Source organism: Excalfactoria chinensis, chromosome 13 (assembly GCF_039878825.1).
Source record: "Excalfactoria chinensis isolate bCotChi1 chromosome 13, bCotChi1.hap2, whole genome shotgun sequence".
NCBI classification, from domain to species: Eukaryota; Metazoa; Chordata; class Aves; order Galliformes; family Phasianidae; genus Excalfactoria; species Excalfactoria chinensis.
The window spans coordinates 4,638,104-4,658,711 of record NC_092837.1 but is presented as its reverse complement, the minus strand read 5'-3'; the positions used below and the strand labels follow the sequence as shown (position 1 = coordinate 4,658,711).

At 43.9% G+C, this 20,608-nt stretch overlaps 1 protein-coding gene across 2 annotated transcripts in view; it reads left to right on the top strand.

Annotated features, from left to right (window-relative positions):
• ADAMTS2 (ADAM metallopeptidase with thrombospondin type 1 motif 2) overlaps positions 1-20,608 on the top strand; it is a 166,443-nt gene that overhangs the window by 108,305 nt on the left and 37,530 nt on the right. For both annotated transcript variants that reach the window (XR_011905182.1, XM_072348099.1), the window contains exons 4-5: positions 4,598-4,800; positions 15,440-15,523. Coding sequence is in view for 1 of the 2 variants with exons in the window: in XM_072348099.1 (XP_072204200.1) it covers positions 4,598-4,800; positions 15,440-15,523 (287 nt within the window). In the remaining variant the exon portion in view is untranslated. The remainder of the gene's footprint in view (positions 1-4,597; positions 4,801-15,439; positions 15,524-20,608) is intronic.

The following is a 20,608-nucleotide window of genomic DNA, read 5'->3' as shown; positions in this document are numbered from 1 at the left end:
TGAGTTCCAAACTAAAGCTGTGTTGAGGCAATGTTCTCTTGGGACTTCTAAGCAGGACCAGCTTTGTGCCTTGTGCCCAGCATGCTGTGCTTGATTCACTTCTTGTTTAGACTGCTTTCAATTTGCTTTCACCTCACAGGAGCTCTCATCCATTTTAATTCACCTTGTTGGGTTTACCCTGGGTTTGTATGAATGACATATGGCAGAAAGGTCCAAATGCAGACAGTAGTATGAAAAAGGGATTTATAAATTATGGAAGGCAAATGTAGCTGAGCAGGATGGCAAGGGAGAGGAGAAAGGCAAATGGAGGACGTTTGGAAAATAAAGCAAAAGAGAAGATGAACAGAGCTGTATAAATAGAGGAAATAAAAAAACAGAGAAACTATTGATTAACAGATGAACAAAACACATCACAAATGCGTACAGTGGCAAGAAATAGCAAAAGTACATGCTGAGAAACTTAAAAATGGGAGAAAAAATGCAAGGAATAAAAAGTAAGATTTGTTGGCTGTTCTTCGTTGCCTCTGACCTTCGTGGTTCAGGTCTCAGTTTAGCATGGAAGACAAATAAGGATTTTGGTGGAGTACTTGAAGGGGGGCTAACTGGGGAGTGAGCTGATCACGAGGGACAGGCACAACAGAAGCCTGCAGCATGCAGGTGGCAGGGAGCATTGCAGGGAGATGACTTGTGATTTAATGTGCTATTCCCCAGAGAGCAGTTCTTTGGTGAGCTGTTAAGGGGTTTGGTACTTTTCCAGAGGTGCAGATGTATTTGAGCAGTAGGAAGCTGAAAGCTGGAGCAAGCCCATCCTGCCTGCTTGTGATTCCCTGCCATAGAGCCTGCTTTGCTTGCACTCACAGTACTAAGGGATGATGCACTGTCACAGGCTGCCCAGGGAGGTGGTGGTGTTTTACTGTCATTGGAGGTTTTCAAGAAATGTGGAGATGTGGCACCAAGGGAGGTGGTCAGTGGGCAGTATTGGTAGTAGCTGGATAGTTGGATGAGATGATCCTAGAGGTCTTTTCATGCCTCGGTGATTCTGTGTTTGCAGATGGATGGCCTCCTGCCCACAGGGTGAGAGCAAGTCCCAGTCTTGGCGTTGTGTTGTCATTGGCTGTGAGTGGTGTGAAGCCCAGGGTGGCCCTTGTGGCTCTGCCTACCCCACAGCAGAGTGGGCTCCAGCTGGGCTTCAAGCTGAGTTGTTGTGGTTAAAGAGAAAGGAGGGAAAAAAAAAAGATTTGCAGCAACACACATGGAGGAATGGGAAGCTGGGAGTCCATTCACTAGTGTGTCTAGGGAATGGAGCTCAGCAGCACATCAGCATGTCAACATCAAGCAGAGGATGTGGTTCAGCATTCGGTTCAGGTGTTTGCCTGCTCTGCAGTAACAGATGAAGTGTCCGCAGAGCAAACAAGCTGCATCAAATACGGTTGCTGGCCTGCCTGCACGCTGTACGTTCTTATTTAAAGAGGAATTCCAGTGGGCTGCTCTGCTGACAAACCACAGATGATGGCTGTGAACAAGTCATGCAGTTCAGTCACCTGGCTGCCTGCTGTGGTCCCTGTACTGGGCTTTCCAGAAAGTCCCCTTCCCCCTGCCAGAAAGAGAAGGTAAAAGATGAGAAAGTGCTTTATTAGGAAACTGGGGAGCCCTAAAGCTGATACTGCTTTTAAAGTGCAACAGCTTTGTGAGTGACTCGTAAGTACTGTAGGTACATCTGTATTTCCATGAGCGTTTTTGAAAGTCATTGTGGAAAAAACAAAGCAAGATCGCAAGCCAGCAACTGTACTTTTGGTAAACGTCCTAAAGGGAGTGACAGAAACACAGGGAGAGGCAGTTTCATGGCAGCAGCATGTTCATGCTTCAGTAACTCACAGCATCTGTTGGAGTTTGACTGCTGCGATGGGTAAGGCAGACTCTGAAGATGTCATCTAATTAGGTTTCTGTAAAGCACACAATATCAAAGATTAATGAGCGAGGCAAAAGTTTCCACAAAATAAGTTGTTTTTGGAAATTCTGAATGATCACCAATGGAAAATTCTTGTATGGAACAAATGTGGTAACTCGGGCTTCCAGTGTTAAGGCTGTGATGCTGTGGCTGGTGGAGGTGGTAGTCCTGCAAGGGTCAAGGTGATGATGGTGTTAGTGGGCTCCCATTCTCTGCTTAGTCCAGAAGCAGAGTTTTCCTTCTATCAACAGCTTTTATACTGAACTGGAAAGAAGGTCTGCAGTATTAGGAGAAAAAAAATCACAGAATGATCAATGAATGTTTTGTTGGATTAAAAAAGAGAAGACTTTTTTTAAAGGGATTTGTGGGTGAACTGTTAGAGTGGTGCTTAGTCTGGATGATCAGCACAGGGGAAAAATACAACCCTGTCTCTCAGCGTTTAATTTTCAGAAATGTGAATTTTTCCTGGTGGGAACACAGAAGGTTTCAACAGAGGCTATTGTTAGCCCTACAAATGCCAAGCGTCTGCTCTTGGGAGATGGAGAACAAAGTTGGCACCAATAATTAGCTGCTGAAGCACTGATTTGGCAAAAGTTGCTGAAAATGAACGAATGATGGAGAGGTCTTGGGATGACTTAGTGAAATACAGTGCAGTTGAGATGACTCTCAGAGCATTACTGCGCAAAGCATAGAGGGGGGGGAAAGGCAATGTGAGAAACACAATTGCTCTTCTAATGAACCAGAAGGACGGCCGGGGCTGCAGCGGGACGGCAATGAGATGAGGGGCAGGGAAGGAGCAGGCAGCCTGCCCTGCAGGATGGTAAGTGCAGGATGCCAGGATCACGCTGTGCCTCTGGCACAGTGGGGATGAAGGCACTGCACTGCTGGTTTGCAGTGTCACCTCTGATAGCTCCAGCCTTGCTGCTTATTGCTGTGCTTTTTGTTCATGAGCAATGGAGAGAGGACATGACCAGCAGCCCGTGCCAGCTAGTCTTACTTTTCTAGAAAGCTTGTAACAGTTACTGTCAAATTGTATGTTAACTCTGATTTGCCTTACAGATTATGAATATGTGATTGCCCCATGATCCTATAGAGAATCTCCTGAGCCTGCTGTAATAGCTCAGTAATTACTTCTGGGCACCAGTGAGGATTAACACTGAGGTTGTCCCAGTGGAGCAAAACGAGAGATAGGGCTGGTGCTGGATGCTGGTGGGTTTTGAGCCCTGACTGAGCCTAGGAGGAGATCACGGCTCCGTGGGGATGGAGGAGCCAGCACCGCATGGGGCCTTCTCTGTTTATCCGAGGCTGTGGCTTCATGTCCTCGAAGTTCCATGGAGAAATGGTAAAAGGCCATCCCAATATTCCTGTAATGAGCCCAGAGCCTGCTAATCCACTCATCCCAAGCAGCCAATTTTGATGTAAAAATTTCAGTATATGAAGATGGAGAGTCCGCGTTCTTTAGTAACATTTCCAAGAGTTGTTTTGTATTTCATCTCTGAAGGTGATGACTTTAGCCTCCTCCCTCTGCTTCCTATTATGCTGCTCTGAACTGAGCACTGGAAGCCTTTAATCAACCCTCAGTGCTCCCTCTGCCTGTCCATGTAAGTCTTTTTTCTGACATTTTCTGAAATCAAGAGATTGTTAGGGCTCTTGAAATACAAATGATAGTAATGATATTAACACTAATCATTGTTATTCTATCAATTGAAATGTCATTATTCCATACTTTCACGTTTATTTTGAGGGCATATGTGCCACATGAAGTGTATCCCATCCTGCCAAAATAGAAGCTTTTCCTATTACAGGCACTGTAATGGCTCATAGTAATGCTGGCTGCTGTTGTGCCTGATGGAGTGGTCTTTGACATGCAATAATGCAAAGTGACATGACAAATTAGGAATGAAAAATGAAAAGCTGTTAAATAATCTTGAATGTGGCTAAAAATGAATCTCATATCTGAAGTGCATTCCTGATTTGTAATGATAAAGAGGATCCGTGCAACTACTGCTAAATGATATGAGTGTATTGAGGAAAGGAGCTGGTGCATTGTGGGAGGGATGCTGGGTTGTTACTACTTGCTCGATAGGAACAGGTGTTTTGTTGGTAAAAGCATCTGCCTGGAAATACGACTGTGGGGCAGTAAGATCAGGTTCAAATTGTGGGGTTGGCCTTTGCCTGTGGTTCTGAAATCAAGGATGCCCTTGATAGCACAAGATCCCAGGATGGTGCATTTCTTACATGTGGTGCTGAGCAACACGCAAAGCACTGTAGGGATGGGTTGGACTGCATGATCTTACTGGTCTTTCCTAACCTCAATTATTCAATGTATCTAAGTGCTCTTAAGCAACAATTATTTTATTGCAAACAGCTCCATTCTTCTTGTCAAGGCCTTGGTATCTATCCCTTTGGCCTTGTAGTTATAACGCAGTATTGCTTTATAGAAAGTATTGTTTTTATGTTGCAGAGCAATCTTTCAGGTCAGATTTCTCTCTCACTGAGGTCACCTTTAACTGACACTGAGGGAAAGTTACGCTGTTACATAACATTCAGAACATAACAAAAGCTGCTGCTTCAAATTTGTCTCAGCTTAGCTGCCACCTGAGCCTTAACCACTGTTGGTTGCTAACTTGTTTGTTTGTCTGGTTGCAGCGCCTAACCTGACTCATTGGGATGGTCTCGATGGTGCACTGAGCCTTATTGAAGATCAGGCGCACAGGGTGAGGCAGCGCCACCGGAGGCATGCAACGGATGATGATTACAACATTGAAGTCCTTCTGGGGGTCGATGACTCGGTTGTTCAGTTCCATGGGAAGGAACACGTTCAGAAGTACCTGCTGACCCTGATGAACATTGTGAGTACAGCCCTGCTAGCTGCACGGTGAGATGGCTGTGAGGGGAGGGTGGATGGATGTTGGTTTTGTCGTTTGATACATTGTACATTGTAGGTTCTTTTCTCATAGCAGGAGGTGAAATAGGTCTAGGAGCAAAATCCAGGCCACTTGTAGAAAAGGCAGAAGGGGAGAAGGAACAAAAGAAAAAGGGGCCAAGGAAGAAGCTGACAGTGGGACCATTAAAACTCAAAGTCCCGCTTGTGTTCTTTGATGGATGTGGGGGCGTAGGGTCAGGGCCTCAGGTCCTTGGAAGTCATTACATTTTAGGTCCGTGTTCTCTTAACCTAAGCTCCCTGCTGAATGACATGAATTGGAGAACTGTCTTCAAATAGGGCTGTATTAGAAACTTCGATTGGCTTATACATTTTTAAAACTGCTCAGTTAAACTCTTTGATTCCTCAAGAATCACATACAGTTCCAGGCCACCTGCCTACTGCAGTAAAATGCTATGCAGTCAATCACTGGACTTACTTACACTGATTTAGTATGTAGTCCATAGCTGACACCTTTAGGTTTCCTTTGTTAAAGGTTTCATCTTTCCAACCGTTGTGCAGCAGACTATATAATGTGGTAGTGAGGAACACAGAAGCTAGAACGCTTGAAGGAACTGTCTTTTCTTTCTAGATATCAGAGCAGTAGGCAGCTCCACAAGCACCTCTGGTACCCCAGCCAATAAGCAAGGCCTCTGTCTTGTGGGGTAGGGATCAAATGTAGGAAAACAGACTCTGTTATAGTCATCATAACCGTGATTCCTTTGGCACAAAATTGGCATTGAGTGGTGGTCTCCTTCATAGGCCACTCATTCTGGGAAGAGTTCCTTCTCGTGCTCACCTGGAACAGGAGTTTATTTTCAGTAGAAACTTCAGGTTCAGCAAATATGTGCTCTTTGTGGAATGCTGTTGCATAAGAATTGTAGGTCTGCTCTGGTTTTGACAGATAGACTATGACTGCTGAAGCTCACAGTAGCGGAAAGAGGATGGAGAGTCTGTAGGTGACTACTGGTCATCCCAGACACCAGCAGGCACATGGGCACAGTCTGTCCTGTTAGGTACTTTTGTCTGGGGTGCTTTTATCCTAAGATATATTTTTTAATTATGAAGCTTGTTTTCTCATTACTTTATTGCATTCTTTTAACAATGTGTGGAATGTCAGCATTTTTCATTTTAAAAGAGAGGTCAAATAGAATTTAAGATGTGAGATGTAAATTCAATTGCACTGCTTTTATATGGCGGTATTGCAAATAGTTAAAAACCTGTACTGACAGTAGAGCTATTGCTCTGATGGCTGTGAATGCGTGCATTTTAACAGAAATGACATAGTGAATTTCATCTGTTTGTGTGGTTTGTTTCCTCTGAGGCTTAAAACAAAGTCTACAATGAAACAGATGGTTTTATGTATCTCTAAATTAACAAGCCAAAGAGGCCAAACCAGGAATGTGGCAAACGGGCTGAAATAGATTAAGCAGGACTCTACTTATCGTGTCACTTAAAACTATTTTTAAGAATTAAAATATACAGTTATGGTAAAGGAGCCATAAATGCTCCAGCTCTGGAATACACTTGTTCCTAATTTTAGCAAACCATCCAACAAAAAATTGTAAGAAATAACAACTCTTAAGCATGCTGTCTCTGCAAGTGGTTTAGAAAGTGCAGCCTGTGTAACCAAATCCCGGGGCTGTAACAGCTCCTGGCACGGGCAGCAGCTGTTCTGTTGGGAGGTCTGAGGCAGAAACATGCCCGCTGGGCACAGAGGATGTGTCCCTTCCCTTTGGGTCTGGGCTGCAAGGAGCCGCTCAAGGAGGTGCTGGGAAGTCTTTGGCAGCCACAGTGTTGTCCTGGTCTTTCCTTCACCTTCATCTAAACTCAGCCAGTTTCTGCAGTGTGTGTTGTAGATGAGGATGGGTTGATGGTGACCAGTCCTCTATTTCTTTCTGTCCAAGACTTGCTTTGCTATGAAGAGGCAGATACCAGCTGGTAGGGAATGCATATTTACAGTCTGGGCCTGGTAAGATACTGCTGGAAGATCCCACTGGAACCATTGCATTATGTGTACCCTGCTGGTTTTATGGGCGCAATCAATTAGCTTTGTACTTTAACAAGGCATTAAGCATAAAATCAATTAGCTTCGTACAGTAAGAAGGCATTAAGGATAGAATCAAAGCGTGCTTAGAAAGTAAATAAAATAATAACGGAATATTAAAATAATAAAATGGAAAAATAAAATAATAAAATAGGAATGGAAGCCTTTACTGGAGATAGAAGGGTGATGGAGAGGGTTGGGTTTCTCTGCTTCCAGGAAGAAAATAAATTCCAGGTGAAGTGTCCCTCATGCCCAGACTCCCAGAGGCGTAATCGCTTTCCCAGAAGCAGCGCCCAGCTCGCAGCGTGGCTGCTCTCCCTGCTTTGCCTGGTTTTGCTGTGAGTGATGGTGTGAGCAGTTGTCCTTAATTAACTTTTCCCAGGGATCTTGGGTGGAACCCCACCACCAACCCAATCAAAACAATATATTTTTTTTCAAGCCCAGTGCGATGACTTATTCAATCTGTTTTGTGCTGCTTAAGTGATGTGTTACAGTCCACACCTAAAAGCCATAAAGTGAGAAAAAACAGAGGCCGTGTGTCCTGGCTATCTTGAATAGCAGTGCTAATATTTATCCCAACATTTGGAAATGTAGTCACAGCCCTGAACGAATGGTGAGAGACGCACCAGAGGGTTTTTAACGCTTTGGGCTGCAGCCACGCATCCCTGTCTGTCTGCCAGCAGTGTCACTGTGTGAGCCAGGCCTCCTGTCACCCGTCTTTACCCTCCCATCATTCCTCACACATAAACCGGGGTTTCTCTTGACATCTTTTCCTCCCTGCTCTGCACCACGGAGACATTCATTCCATCTTCATAAAGAAATGCCATTGTTTTCACTTTAGAGACCCTCAGCTGCCTCTCACTTGCACCATTTTCCTTTGTGCATCGTGGTGTTTCTTCCTGGGAAGGATAGCAGCTTGCACAGTCCTCTGTATTTTTAAGTGCAAGCCCAACCCATTGCACAAAGTTATCTTTGTATCTTTAGCAGGCAGGACCATTGCAAGAGGGGAGAGAGATTTGGGGGCTATCTTGCAGCCCTGTCATTTACTCAAGAACATGGAAGGTAATTTAATTTCTGCAAGAAAGCAACAAAGGAATCAGAGATTTTATCTGCTCCTGCTAGTGTATGGGAGATATTAAAAAACACTTGGCCAGAAGTGGCATTGGAGAACTATCTTGTTCATCAGGAAACAAAAGGATTTCACTGCAGGATGCTGTGGGAGGAGGAGCAGGGCGCTGTGCTACAGTGGGTATTGGTGCTAGCCAGCCTGGGGCTAAAATTCTCTGATTGTTTCATAACCCTCTTAAAATAGTTCTCAGTATTAAGCAGGTCTCCTGCTGCGGTGAAGGAGCAGAGCCAGAGCTGGTCATTCACATGGCTGGGCTAGTGGTCAGCCCACCAGAACCCTGTGTTAAGTGTCGCATCCAGGATGAGAATATGGGTAACAAGACTTCCTAAGAGGCAGAGTTGGAATATATTCACTTACAATATTTCTGCTTTTTGAAACAGCAAAGTCTCATGAAATAAGCTCACTTTCAGATAGTACTGAACTTATTGGCTCCTTGCATATTCAAGTCTTCAACTTTCGTGCCCCTCTTGGCATTGTTTTTTCCCCAGCAAGGCCCCTGCCTTGCCCCTTTCTTAGTTTGTCCTTCTTCCTCTATTCCCATATTCCCATAGTAGTATTTTTGAGCCTTATTTCAAGTACCTCATTTTTTAATGCTGGCAATTGTCGTCCTTAAGTATATTCTGGAAGAATTTGCCCAAAAGCTGCTCATTCTTTGAATTATGGAGTATTTTGGGGGGACAAGAAAATAATCTTTAGATTTCCTTTCTATTTCTTTACTGCACAATGTGTCAGCGCAATGTTTAGTTGCTAGTCTGTGTAGCATCCATGTAATGGATATGTGGTCAAAATGTTTGTGCTACGGAAAGGCAGCTCCCCAGAGCTGAAGTTTCTGCCATCATTTCATCATATCATATCATAGTATCATAGTATTGTGCGAGTTGGAAGGGACCTTAGAGATCATCGAGTCCAACTCCCGGGATTCGAGCCCTCTGTGTAGCAGAGCGGCACTTCTACCCCCTGCTCCACAGGGGGGATTCGAACCCGGGCCCCCTGGTGTTGCAGACGGGAATTCTACCCGGATTATAAATGAGGATTAATGCCTCATTTATGGCGAGATTGATCTGAATATTTAATTGTTTATATGCCTCTGAAATCAGCAAGAGTCAGTTTTAAAACGTAGCCCATAGGATTCTCTCTTCCAAACTTCAAGTGAGCATTTGACTCCAGAGCATATGGATTTAACCAGTTATCATTTGAGTAACTGAAATCCATGGGAGTTCTGCAGATGGGGGCTTTGGAAAGCCCCAGGAGTCTTTCACCTGTGTCTGTCAGCACTACACATCTCTTTGAAGTTATGGCCCTGAGGCACTCCTGAATGCGTCATCCATCCTCTTTAATAGGGTGTCCATGATACTGCCATGATATGTGAGATTTCTGCTCTCGTGTCGTTGGCTGATGAGGGATGAAGATTTCCAGGTACAGAACAGCAAGTCCCTAATGAGAGGAAAGGGCAGAAGAGCTGCTGATTTCTAACTGGCAATTGGATGAAACCTGAAAGCGTGTCTAATTCAAGCTGTTAAAAAGAAAGTGATGTTTGAATGCTTTGAAATAATAGTGCAGTCTGTATTCAGGATCATGCTTTTTAAACTAGAAGGCATTTTTTAGACAGAAAGGATATCTTATTGAAATAGACTGTATTGGACTTGTAGAAACTAAGCAACTTATAAGCACCAATACTCATTATTTCGAATCAGTTTACTTCAATGTATAAGCTTCAGATCTGAACCGACTGAGAAATTCCCCACGTGACAAATGCAGGCTCGCATCTCTTTATCTGAAGGACGTCAGTTGCCAGTAGCAGAATGGCAGCTCAGCTGAACGTTGGAATGTGTGAGAGTTATAACTCCGCTTTTGGGCTGTTCATTACAAACCAGTAGATGAAAGAAAGGAAGAAAGTTTCTGATGAAACCTCAGAAGATGATTTTTATTCATTATCTTGATTGCTGCCTTACGGTGGGAGTTGTGCATGTGAGTGGGCACTGAAAGCCCTGTAGAAAGCAGTCCTTCTGAACCCCTGTGGTAACTATTCATTTCCATCGAGGGTTTATTTCCACTGCCAATTAGGTGAGCATTTCTCATCATAGTTAACTGGACCCTCCCTTGCTGTTTTGATGTTCTGTGCTACATCCAGGGCTCAGATTTTGGTGATATTGTTGCGGTAGAGAATAATTACTGTTCAAAGATAGATTTTTCTGTTAGTCCAAGTACCAACATGAGCTTTAGCCATACAGGCTGCAGCCAGGGACTTTGGCGATGTGACAGTGTGGTTTGTGTGATGGAGCATGGATAATTAGGATCAGCTTTCAAATGTTGGGTGCTTTCCTTAACCGAACTACTTAAATAGTTCACCGCACTTACTGCATTGACACCACGCCCTCATGCCATGTAGTAAAATAATGCATTAATCCGCTTAATTATTTTATGATACTAGATTTGATCTTATTAGAGCGATCTTAAGGCAGTAATTCAAATACTGAGTCTTTTGGCGTCAATGCAATTCACAGTGTTCGGAGAAACTTCTCAGAGCAGTGGTTTGTGGGCAAAAGATGAGGAGTTCCAAGAGCCTGAGGGAGGAACTGAGAAAAATGAGTTGTACAGTCAGAAAGCAGAGTCTGTGACCTTTCTAAAACCAATCTTATAGTCAAAGACGAGATAGAGGCCCGTAACACAAAGCTGCCTTGGGCTTTGCCAGCACATCTGCTCTGGGGAATGTTTTTCATTTTGATCAGAGGCAGCAAACTTGGACTTGGTACCATCTTCTGACTCTCACACTAGTGAAGGTAAATCAGGACTCGGACACAGGCTCAGATACAAAACGACAGATGCTTATCTCTGTTTCACAGTGCACATTGCCAGGCACTCCTCAAACTCCCACTGCCTGTGTTTTTGAGCAGAGTAGTGTTTTTCCAAATCTGAGGTCACAGATTGACCTTTAAGTTGCAAATGTGCTGTGTGCTTTCATTATTCCTTTTTCCTTGTGATGCTCAACAATGATGTGCAGGGAGAAAAAAGGAGTTCCTCTCTGAGGAAGTGAGGAAATGCCTAAAAAGGGAAACTGAAAGCCCCGGATTTTGCCTGATGACTTTCTATGTGACCATAGTTTATCCACCAGAGTTGGTATAGTGTTATTCCTGTGGGATTAAGATGAAGCTTTTGGGAATGTTAGAAATGTTACTTTGGGAACTTCAAAAGCGTAAAGGAGGTGATGAAAACTGAAGAGGATAGTGGTGTTTGAAGTGAGAACACATAAAAATAAAGCGGGAGAGACCTCTCTTTTGGGAGAGGTCAGATTACAAACATTTGCGCTCAGTATCCACCATGACATTTCTGGTTCCTCGCCTGTAATTCAAACCAGCCAGCCCTTACAGAGACAGACAATTGCTGGATGCCCACCAGGCACTGAGGCTTTGCTGCAGATAATTAACATCTGATGAATGAGCTGCAGCTCAGGCTGGGCTCGAGCAATGGCTTGCCAGGAGCTGTGCTGTCCCACACGCATGGTTCTGCTCTGCCCCGCGGCACGTAGCCATGGGATATTTCTGCAACAGTGCCCATGAAAGGATGTAAGGGCCATCCAATGGCTGTCTAATTGGGTTGGATGGGTGAGCAGCGTATGGTGACTGGAAAGCTAGATGAATGAGCTGCATCTCGTATGGTGCCCTCTGCAAATGGCTGGCTGTGGCTCTGTTGGCTGCTGTAGCTGGGTCACATCCCTCAGAGGCTGATGGCAGAAAGAGACTGAAGCTACTCAATGTCAGTTGGAGCTGTGTGCTTCTGAGCCTGAGGCTGCAGTGCTCACCCAAGCAAGCGGTGCTGCATGGGGCCACAGGGACATGCCTGGGGACCAGCTCAACTGAGACGGTTCATGGTTCAGTGGGACCCAGATCCCTGCTAAACTCTGCAGAGCAGAGAACTCCTTCAAACCGCATGAATGAGTTTGCTGATGACTTGCCAAAATATGCAGATCGTGGTTCTCTTACTGCACATCGATTCAATTAGGGACTCGGGGAGTCTCTGCATTTCCCCTACAAGCTCTGTAAGCTGCAGGTAACCTGTGCTGCATCAAGACCAGCAGAGCTGCGGCTGTTTGGTGCTATTTGCATTACAACAGTTTTAAAATTCCCTTCCAGCAAATTGGGACCAATTCTGTATAATAAAAACTTGCAGTGTTTCTTTAACAAAGCCTGGTGCGTCTCACAAAAGCTTAGCTTTGCTTCAGTTGTTGGGTTTTGTGTTTTTTTGTGGTTTTTCTGTTTCAGTGTATTCTACTTACTTACTCTGCTGGCTTCAAACTTGCTTAGGGCAGTAGACATAGAATGAGCAGAGAGGGACAGAAGGAAAAATAATAAATCAAGTGCTTGTTTTCTTAAGCAGCACCAAACGGTGCCAACCTGGTTTCTAAACAGAAGCAGAAATAGAAATGCATATTTTGCTTTGAGATATCCCACAAAAATAAACCATGATACAAAGTTACCTCAAAATAGCTTGTGAACGACAGTAGTTCTGTGAAAGTCTCTCGACAGTGTTCCACTGATACTGAATGCTTTCAAGTTTACCCAGCCTTCTGCATCGCCCTCTGTAAATGCTGAATCACTGTGGACATCTAAAGAGATTTAGTGCAGAAATCTTCTGTGCCTTCTGTCCAGGAGCTGTCATTTTGAGATGAGCTTTGTGCATTCTCCTTTTCCTATGTAGCAGCACAGTTTTAGTCTGTGACCCTTACTGATCTAAGTGCAAGAGATCTGTTCTGATTTTTGGTCGATATAAATCAGGATGCCCTGCAGATATACATAGGAATAGAGCAAAAGTGTTGCAGGAGTACGGTGTAACCATTTTCACACCTGTCTGTTTATTTATATTGACATCCAAACCTGTTCCATGTCTGTTATCTGAACAAGCACTTCAGTGCCCAACGTTGCAGCTGTGTTGGACAGGAGCTCGGTGCCCGCAGGATGCTGGGTTGCTTTGTGTCCCACATAACAGGCTGTGTGTGCTTCATGCTGCTCCCCTGTGGGGCTGGCAGGTGGAAGCCTAAGGAAGCTGAGCACAGGTTTGCGGAGGCCCCTGTCAGTGTGTGAGAGCACAGCATTCAATTACTTGGATCTCATTTCTCTAATAACTTCCTGAAACAAATAGGTGCAATTTAGGTCATAGTGGGGGGAAAAAAAAGGTAAAGCATCTGTTTCAGTGTATTATCTGTGCACAGCAAGATGCTGCTGGGAAAGCCACGGTGCAGCTTTGAGAACGGAGCAGAGGGTGCCATTCAGCTCAGCATGAGGAGGGGTTGGATTTGTCCTCTTTAATGAAACCAAGACCTGGAGTTTTGAATCAACCCACTGTCCTGCAGAAAATCCACTATCCCAAGAGAACCAGGCGGCTGTTTTTACAGTGCTTGTGCTTTTCTGTTCATTCACAGTTTGTTTGTTAGATGTCATTTGCATGAACAGTCAAACAGTGTTTCAGTTCTGTTCCATCAGCGTTTTCATGCCAAGTTTCATTCTGGCACGCAACAGTGATACGGTTGTTCTGTTACTCAGCCATTGTTAGAAGAGGCTTAGGTTAAATTCTGGAAGTTAATGAGAGAGTGGTGTGCAGCAATTTGGATTATGCGTTATGAACTAATTACATTCTTATTTACATGCCGTGCTTACTGTCTTCTACAGAGGAGTTCTTGTTCAGTACTCATTTCACGTATAGGTGATGTACAGAGTATTTTGGCCTCACATCACAGATGTGTGCCTTGTCTTCCCTGTACACAAAGAATGGGGCACATTAATTTCCCTGCCTCCCTTGACAACGTGTGAGGGTCTTTTTCCTGGGTGAAAGTATGTTTGTAATGCAGAATGCGTGTTCATATCTCACATCTTTACAATCTGTGTTCAGTAATGGTTCTTGAAGTAAAGATCTTTTAGGTACAGGAATATAACATCAGTCTTGTCAAGTAGTATTTATGTGCACTAATATGTGATGTCATTTCCAGAACTACTGTTTACAAAGCAGATCAGCAGGTCAGGGTGGGTTGCTGCTCACAGCCACTGCTGTGAGATGCTCAGGATGTGAAACCTGGCCTCTTACCAGGCAGAACGTCAGGCTCCTATATTAAAAATACTGATAAAATGAATTTAAATCCACTTCAAAATGTCAGTCGAGATTGCTTAGTACAATCAACGCTGATGTATTCAGTTTTAATTGCTTTTACAGAGATAAAGGATGAGCTGCTGGAAGTGGAGCTCACTGAAGAAACAGTACGTTATTTCTTGTTGTGTTTCCAGTGAAAGTTCTTCTAAATGTTACTTATTAGGCTGCAGTAAGCAATCTGTGCTTTAGGAAGAAATGAGACTTGTTTCTGTCCATGGGGCAGACCAGTTTGGTGCAATCCTTACCAAGAAGACACTTGCCCTGTAGGGAATATCTCATCTGCCACTTCTGATTTGTGAAGCCAACCCCCTGCTGTTTGGCAGAGCACATCGGTGCCAGCAAACGTCCTGGTCTCATGCATCCATTCATCATGGAGTATCCAGATCGGCCCCTTTAACAGCTGATATTTACCTAGCTCGCTTGTGGCTGTGTTTCCTAAGTTGTCTTCATGCGTCCACATTTCATTTTGCACTGTAAATATTTACCATTCTCTTTTGTGTGTTTATAGGGTGATCTGTAACAGTGTGTGCATTTCGTTACATAGCCCTGCTGTAAAAAATAAAAGGGTTTTTTTGTATGCTTGGTGTTTTTTAGCTTTCGTTCTGCTTGCAAAGTTTAACGTTGATTGGTTGTGACAAACCATCCAGTCAGCCCATGTGGCTGACCAGGTGCTTTGGGGGAGGTATATCCTCTTGTCAGAATGTCATTTGATGGGTCCCAGATGGAGAAGTTACAGGGTGCAGCTGAGCTGATCTAGCACATCCCTTTTGGGATGCAGGCAGCCCCAGGGTCTGTCTCTCCGTGTGTCTGAGCCCCTTTCCCATGAGTGGTCTCACACAGAAGGGAGAACCTCTGGTTTGTGCTTCAGTGTGTGGGGTCAGGGAGGCACACAGAGTAGGACAGGGCAGGGACTGGGGGCTCTTCCTCCAGAGGCAGGAGCTTTGTCATGGAGTCCACCACAATGCACTGCACATACGTATGAGTCTGTCTAGGTTGGCATTCAAATTCCCGCTAACATGAAGTATCTGATGATGTTATGTTGATTTAAAATTATTTGAAGTGAATTATGGCCTGTTCAGAGGCTGGAAAATAAAAAAAACCCTCCTTCTAACATTGGTGGAATTTTGCCCTTTTTATGCATGATCACAAATTATCCTTGTTTTAATGACAGCATAGCAAAGGTGCTGCTTTAACATTTGCTCTCAGAGGTACTTGTTGCCAGCACTGTGGCTGAAGCTCTGCCCTCTTTTGCAGGTTAACGAAATTTACCACGATGAATCCCTGGGTGCTCACATCAACGTTGTCCTGGTGAGGATAATCCTGCTGAGCTATGGCAAGGTAAGGAGGGGTTACGTTAAATGGAGGAGGTTGAGGTTGAGATCTCTGAACTTGATTCATTGTGTACGAATGCAAAGAACGTTTATAGGCATTTCCTTACAATTTGAACTTCACACTGGGAAAATAACCACAATTTGTTCTGTGTTTTCCCTGTGTCATTTTAACTTGCTGCTTAGCTCTGGCAGTCTGTCTTTTTAGACTTGTTTGAAATGATCGATGGAAAGTTACAGACATCGTGGTTCCTTAGAAAGATGTGAAGTTTTGTGGCAGAGCAGCAATAAGTATCAGTGAACACTTGCTGGATCAGTTCTGCAGGATGCTCACTTCACCTCGTGTTTAATGTGGGTTGGACTACGTGTACTTAAAGTTAAGAGATAGGGGCCACTAGACAAGAACTCTGCAGATTGAGTCTGTAGTCAAGAATTCCAAGCGCTTTCTTGCCATTTCTGAGGGAGGGATTGATCCACTGGCAAAGCTTGCTTGAAGAGGAATGAAATGCTACTTGGCTACCAGAAGTTTTAACCTGCTCAGTTCCAATGTCCTTTGTGGGCTAAATCAACATCAGATTCCACGGTAGCTGGAAGAGGATGTTTGAAGTATGTTGGTAAACTTCTTGTTTAAGGACTGCACATCCATCTGCTTAAAGGAGAACGTTAGAATGTAATATTTTTTTCTGTGATGGCGGTTGCTGGTATTTGTGTGCTCATGTAATAAACCTGGGGGCTGGAAGGCTCCGTGTATATTCATGCAAGTTGCTGAAAGTCAAATCCAGCTGAGTGTCGGTGGTGAGGCTCCTCTGACAGTCACCACTTACCCTGCTCAACTAAACATGCCAATCCATCTCTGCTCTTCTTGCAGAGGTAGACAGCGATGTCAGTAAGTGTTTTGGGTAAGCTCACTCAGCTGTGTGTCCTAAAATCAAAGGCAAAAGAGGTCACATTTTCTGTTTTGTGATCAAGTGCTTGTGGTGGAATTTAATTTCATTAAATTATGAAATAAATGAAATATCCTCATGATTGCTGTAATGACAGCAATTCGACGGATTGCACATCGACTAATAATTCTCAAAAATATCTCATTGCAGCAGTGGTAAAAGTCAGTGGAATTGCAACATGGACTGGCTGCTTCTTTGCAGTCCTTATTTCATAAGTATTTCATAGTTGCTATTCATGTCCATCTTGAGCTCAGTCTGCATTGGTAGTAGTGTGAACTCAGCTTCTGCTGCATTTTCTGATGGAAGATCAAAAATAAAGCACTGTCAATTGGTAATTTGAAAGTTATTGGTCTCGCATTAATCTGCTTTACGGGGTGGAGTTGGTGGAGCAGGGACACCTTCCCTTCCTGCTGGGCCTTTGGCCACATCACTGAGTAGCTGCAGGTAGCACTATATGATCTGTTTATGGGTCATCCATTAATGGGTTCTAAACCCATAATCCATAGCAGTGTTTTAGTTGCCCTGCAGGATCCAGCAGGACACAATTCCTAATAAGTTAACCCAGATAACCACAAAGAAGATTTCTCTTGCTGAGAGGGAAAAGTTGGATAGTTCTTATTTTCTGAACCTGTTCTTGGGTAATTAGAACAAAGCCCTTAAGGTGTTATTAGGCTGCTAAAACACACAAGCATTAACATTTTTCTGAAATATATATTCGATGTATGTAGTAAAAGGAATGGTGTGTGGACAAGTAAGGGCAGTGCATGCATAAAGCAGCCTGCTTGGCTTTGCAAGATGAAGATATTATCCCAGTCTTGCTTGAACAAGCATTTATTTTCCAAGCATGTAGCAGATATCTCCGGGTTCTCTCGCTTTATTGAATGCAATTTATATATATTATCAAGGGTGCCGTTTAAATAATCATAATAATTACATTATGGTTCTGTAACTGATGAAGTATGTACCATCAGTGTCAGATTTCTGACAGCACTCTGAGCTATTGCCAATTCCCAACCCCTGAGCAGCCTTTTACTGTATTGTGGTTGGGTTTTTTGTGTATGGTTTTTGTGTTGGTTTTTTTGAAGAAGAAGATGATGATTATATTATTTTATACAATGTCATCTTTTGATAAGAATAATGTGGACAATACTTGAGTTGCATAGCAACCAGCTTTTCTGTGGCTCTTGCTAGGAGGTACTCCATTCCTTGAAGCGTACTTCTTAATATTTCCAACCAGACAGAGCTGTACGTTCAAAAGTTTCAGTAGTTTTATTAGGTGCGTTAATTGCCTTGCTAAGGTGAAAAAATAGTTGTTCCCTGGTGACAACACATTCAAGTTACTCCATGGGCAGATTCAGAAGATTTGACACCATTTTACAGAAGTATACTTTTGTGTATCTTACCACTTCTGGACAAAGGCTGAAGCTGCGGCCGGTTGAGACCATTGGCGCAGAGTGACATGCAGAGGCACTGGGGCAGCTTTCACATCCTGCTCTGTACCTGTGGTAGATCCGGGAGCTACTGTGCACTGCTCTGCATTTTCCTTATACTGACCTCCTGAGGCTTTGGGGTGGGATGCTGCAAATCAGTAAACAGGGCGCATGCCGTGCATTGTTCTTCAAAGGGGGAAAAGAAGAGCTGGCTTATTTATTCCTTTTGACTTCAGTAATAGGTAGATCAGTTCCAAAGTTTGGTTAGTGTGGCATCATGTGAGAAGAATATTATTCAATGTTTTAGCAGCTTCTCCATTAAGATCTATTTTGACTGTAACTGTTCTGTAGCCCAGTGAGCTCTACAGCACGCAGGGAAATAGCCAGAGAACCCCGGTCACAGAGTGCGGAGGAGGTGGCAAGAGATGAGCTGAGAATGGACTTGGAAGCTCCGACTGGCCATTATAAAATTTGTTTTGAAACTTTTAAACCCTGAGCACTGCATAAAATCCTCTCATCGCCTCTTTGAGGTGGATGAATAAAGATTATTTTTCCCACTTTACAGCTAAAATAACAAAGATGCTGAGCGTTATTCTGGAGGCCACACGGAAGGTCACTGGCAGTCTGGGGATAAGAGCTCATAAATTCCTGGCTCCAGCCCCACGCTCTCTCCATCCACAATGGTGACTTTGTGTGCAGATGAACCACCCTTAGACAGCAGCAGAGAATAGCACACATTCGCTGCAAAGGGAGTGATTAAGCCAGTTATTACAGGAAAAAAATGTCATTAAGGCTTTCACAGGAACTGCATGAATTTCAATAAGTGCAGCTACCTGAGGATTTATGAGAGTTATTCCTTGGGAAATCTGAACATGGCTGTGCAGGGCACCTCTGAGCTCACCTCTGGAGCAGCATGCTTAGCTATGGTCACTGGGATGTGTGCTGGCACAGCATGAGACAGGCTGGGCTGGAAACCTGGGAGAAGGATCCCCGTTAGTCTCAGATCAGAGTTGGCAATAGAACAGTGGTTGTTGGCTGTGTGAACGTGGTCATGTTGAAGAGGAACCTGATCACCAGGGCAGAGAGACTTTCAGAAAGATGAGTGGAAGGAAACAGAACCAGATGGCTTTAAGATGGCGAGTCAGTAGGAGCATCATGTGAGATGGCTTCCTGCAATCTCACAGGGCAGGACTGTTAACTGAGATGGGTTTTTCAACTATGTGTCCGAAATATTCAGAGCTCCTGCTGCCTTCATCTGGGACAGGAGTTTACCTTGGATCTTTTCACAAAAAGGTGTCCTCTCTCTCCACCATCTGACCTTTATGTGGCTGTGCTCAGTGCGAGCAGGCAAGATGCTCTTGGTTCAGCCAGGCTGGAAAGCAGCAGTTCAGCCTGAGCCAGGCTTTTCTGTTTCCCAGAGGGTGGCACAGGTGGTGCAGCTGGGATGGAAGGACAAGCCAGCTCTCTAACTTAACTCAGATCTTTGACCTCACTATTCTTCAGCTGACATGGGCTGGAAAGGCTCAGAGCTCCCCTCCTTCCTGCTTGAACTTGGAAGGGGTGAAGGCTCAGTCTGAGGGCAGTTGTGCCCAGCAAGGCACCAGATTTGATAACTGTAGTCACAGAATAGCTGAGCATGAAGGGGTCCCTCTGGGCTTAGTGTAGTCCAGAACCACTGCTCAGAGCAGGGTCACTTGGAGCAGCAGGTTCTGAGTTGTTGGTTGAGTTTGATATCTCCAGGTGCAGAAAATCCTTGGAAAGAGTCTGAAGAACTGATGGATGCTTGCTGGTTGAGAATGATAACCCATTGATGTGTTTTCTTGTTTACGAATGGTATCTATTATGGAAATTGTGGAACATCTGGCAGTGTCAGCAGGAATCAAGCCTTGATTCTGTGAAATTGCAGTATGCTCTACAAACAAGGAAGAAGATGGAGTTTTTGTCCCAGTCTCTGGCCATCTCCAGTGACTGATTCTGCATGGGCTTAGTGGCAAGGCAAGAACTTCCATGTTATTTATGAGTTTGGCTGCTGTTCTTATTTTTGCATTGTTTTTATTAGTGTGGGGATGAAGATGAGAGAAAATACTGCCCCTCTTAATTTTATCTGTGGGAATTGATGGATTGCCTTATTTAGATACTAGACACATAGCTTATAATTTCCTAGAGTGATTTGTTGGAACCTTGAAGAGTGTAAAGTTGGCTGATAGCATAAATAGTACTTTGTATTCCTGATCTGCTTCCATTTATTCAGAATTAGAGACTGAAAAATGTTTACAAACTGCTGCCATAAGAAAGCTTTACAAGTCCTTTGAATGCAAGATGACAGTTTGCTGAATGAGCTATTTTTGTTAGTTTGGTTACCATGGACACGAGATAATTCTTTTTATTTATTTTTTTTGTTCGTCTTGTTCAGGGTAAGAGAAGAATATAAAAGATGTAATCCAATAAACAATGAACAATAGAAGTGCCAAGTAGAAGGAATGTAAGTGGTATGTTTTGCAGGGATGTTAAACATTCAAGAAGGGAAAGTCATACTTTAAATTGTCTCCCCAGAACGCTCCAACTTTTCTGCCATAGCTTGGAGTCTGACAAGATTATAAGGATATCTCTGCTCCTTCTGGAGCTGCGGAGCCCTGTTCGTTGGTTCTCTTGGAGCACCACCTAATGGATGAGCAGGGGAAGGTGCTTTTCCAGCAAGCTTCTGACCTGTTCTTGTGGCCT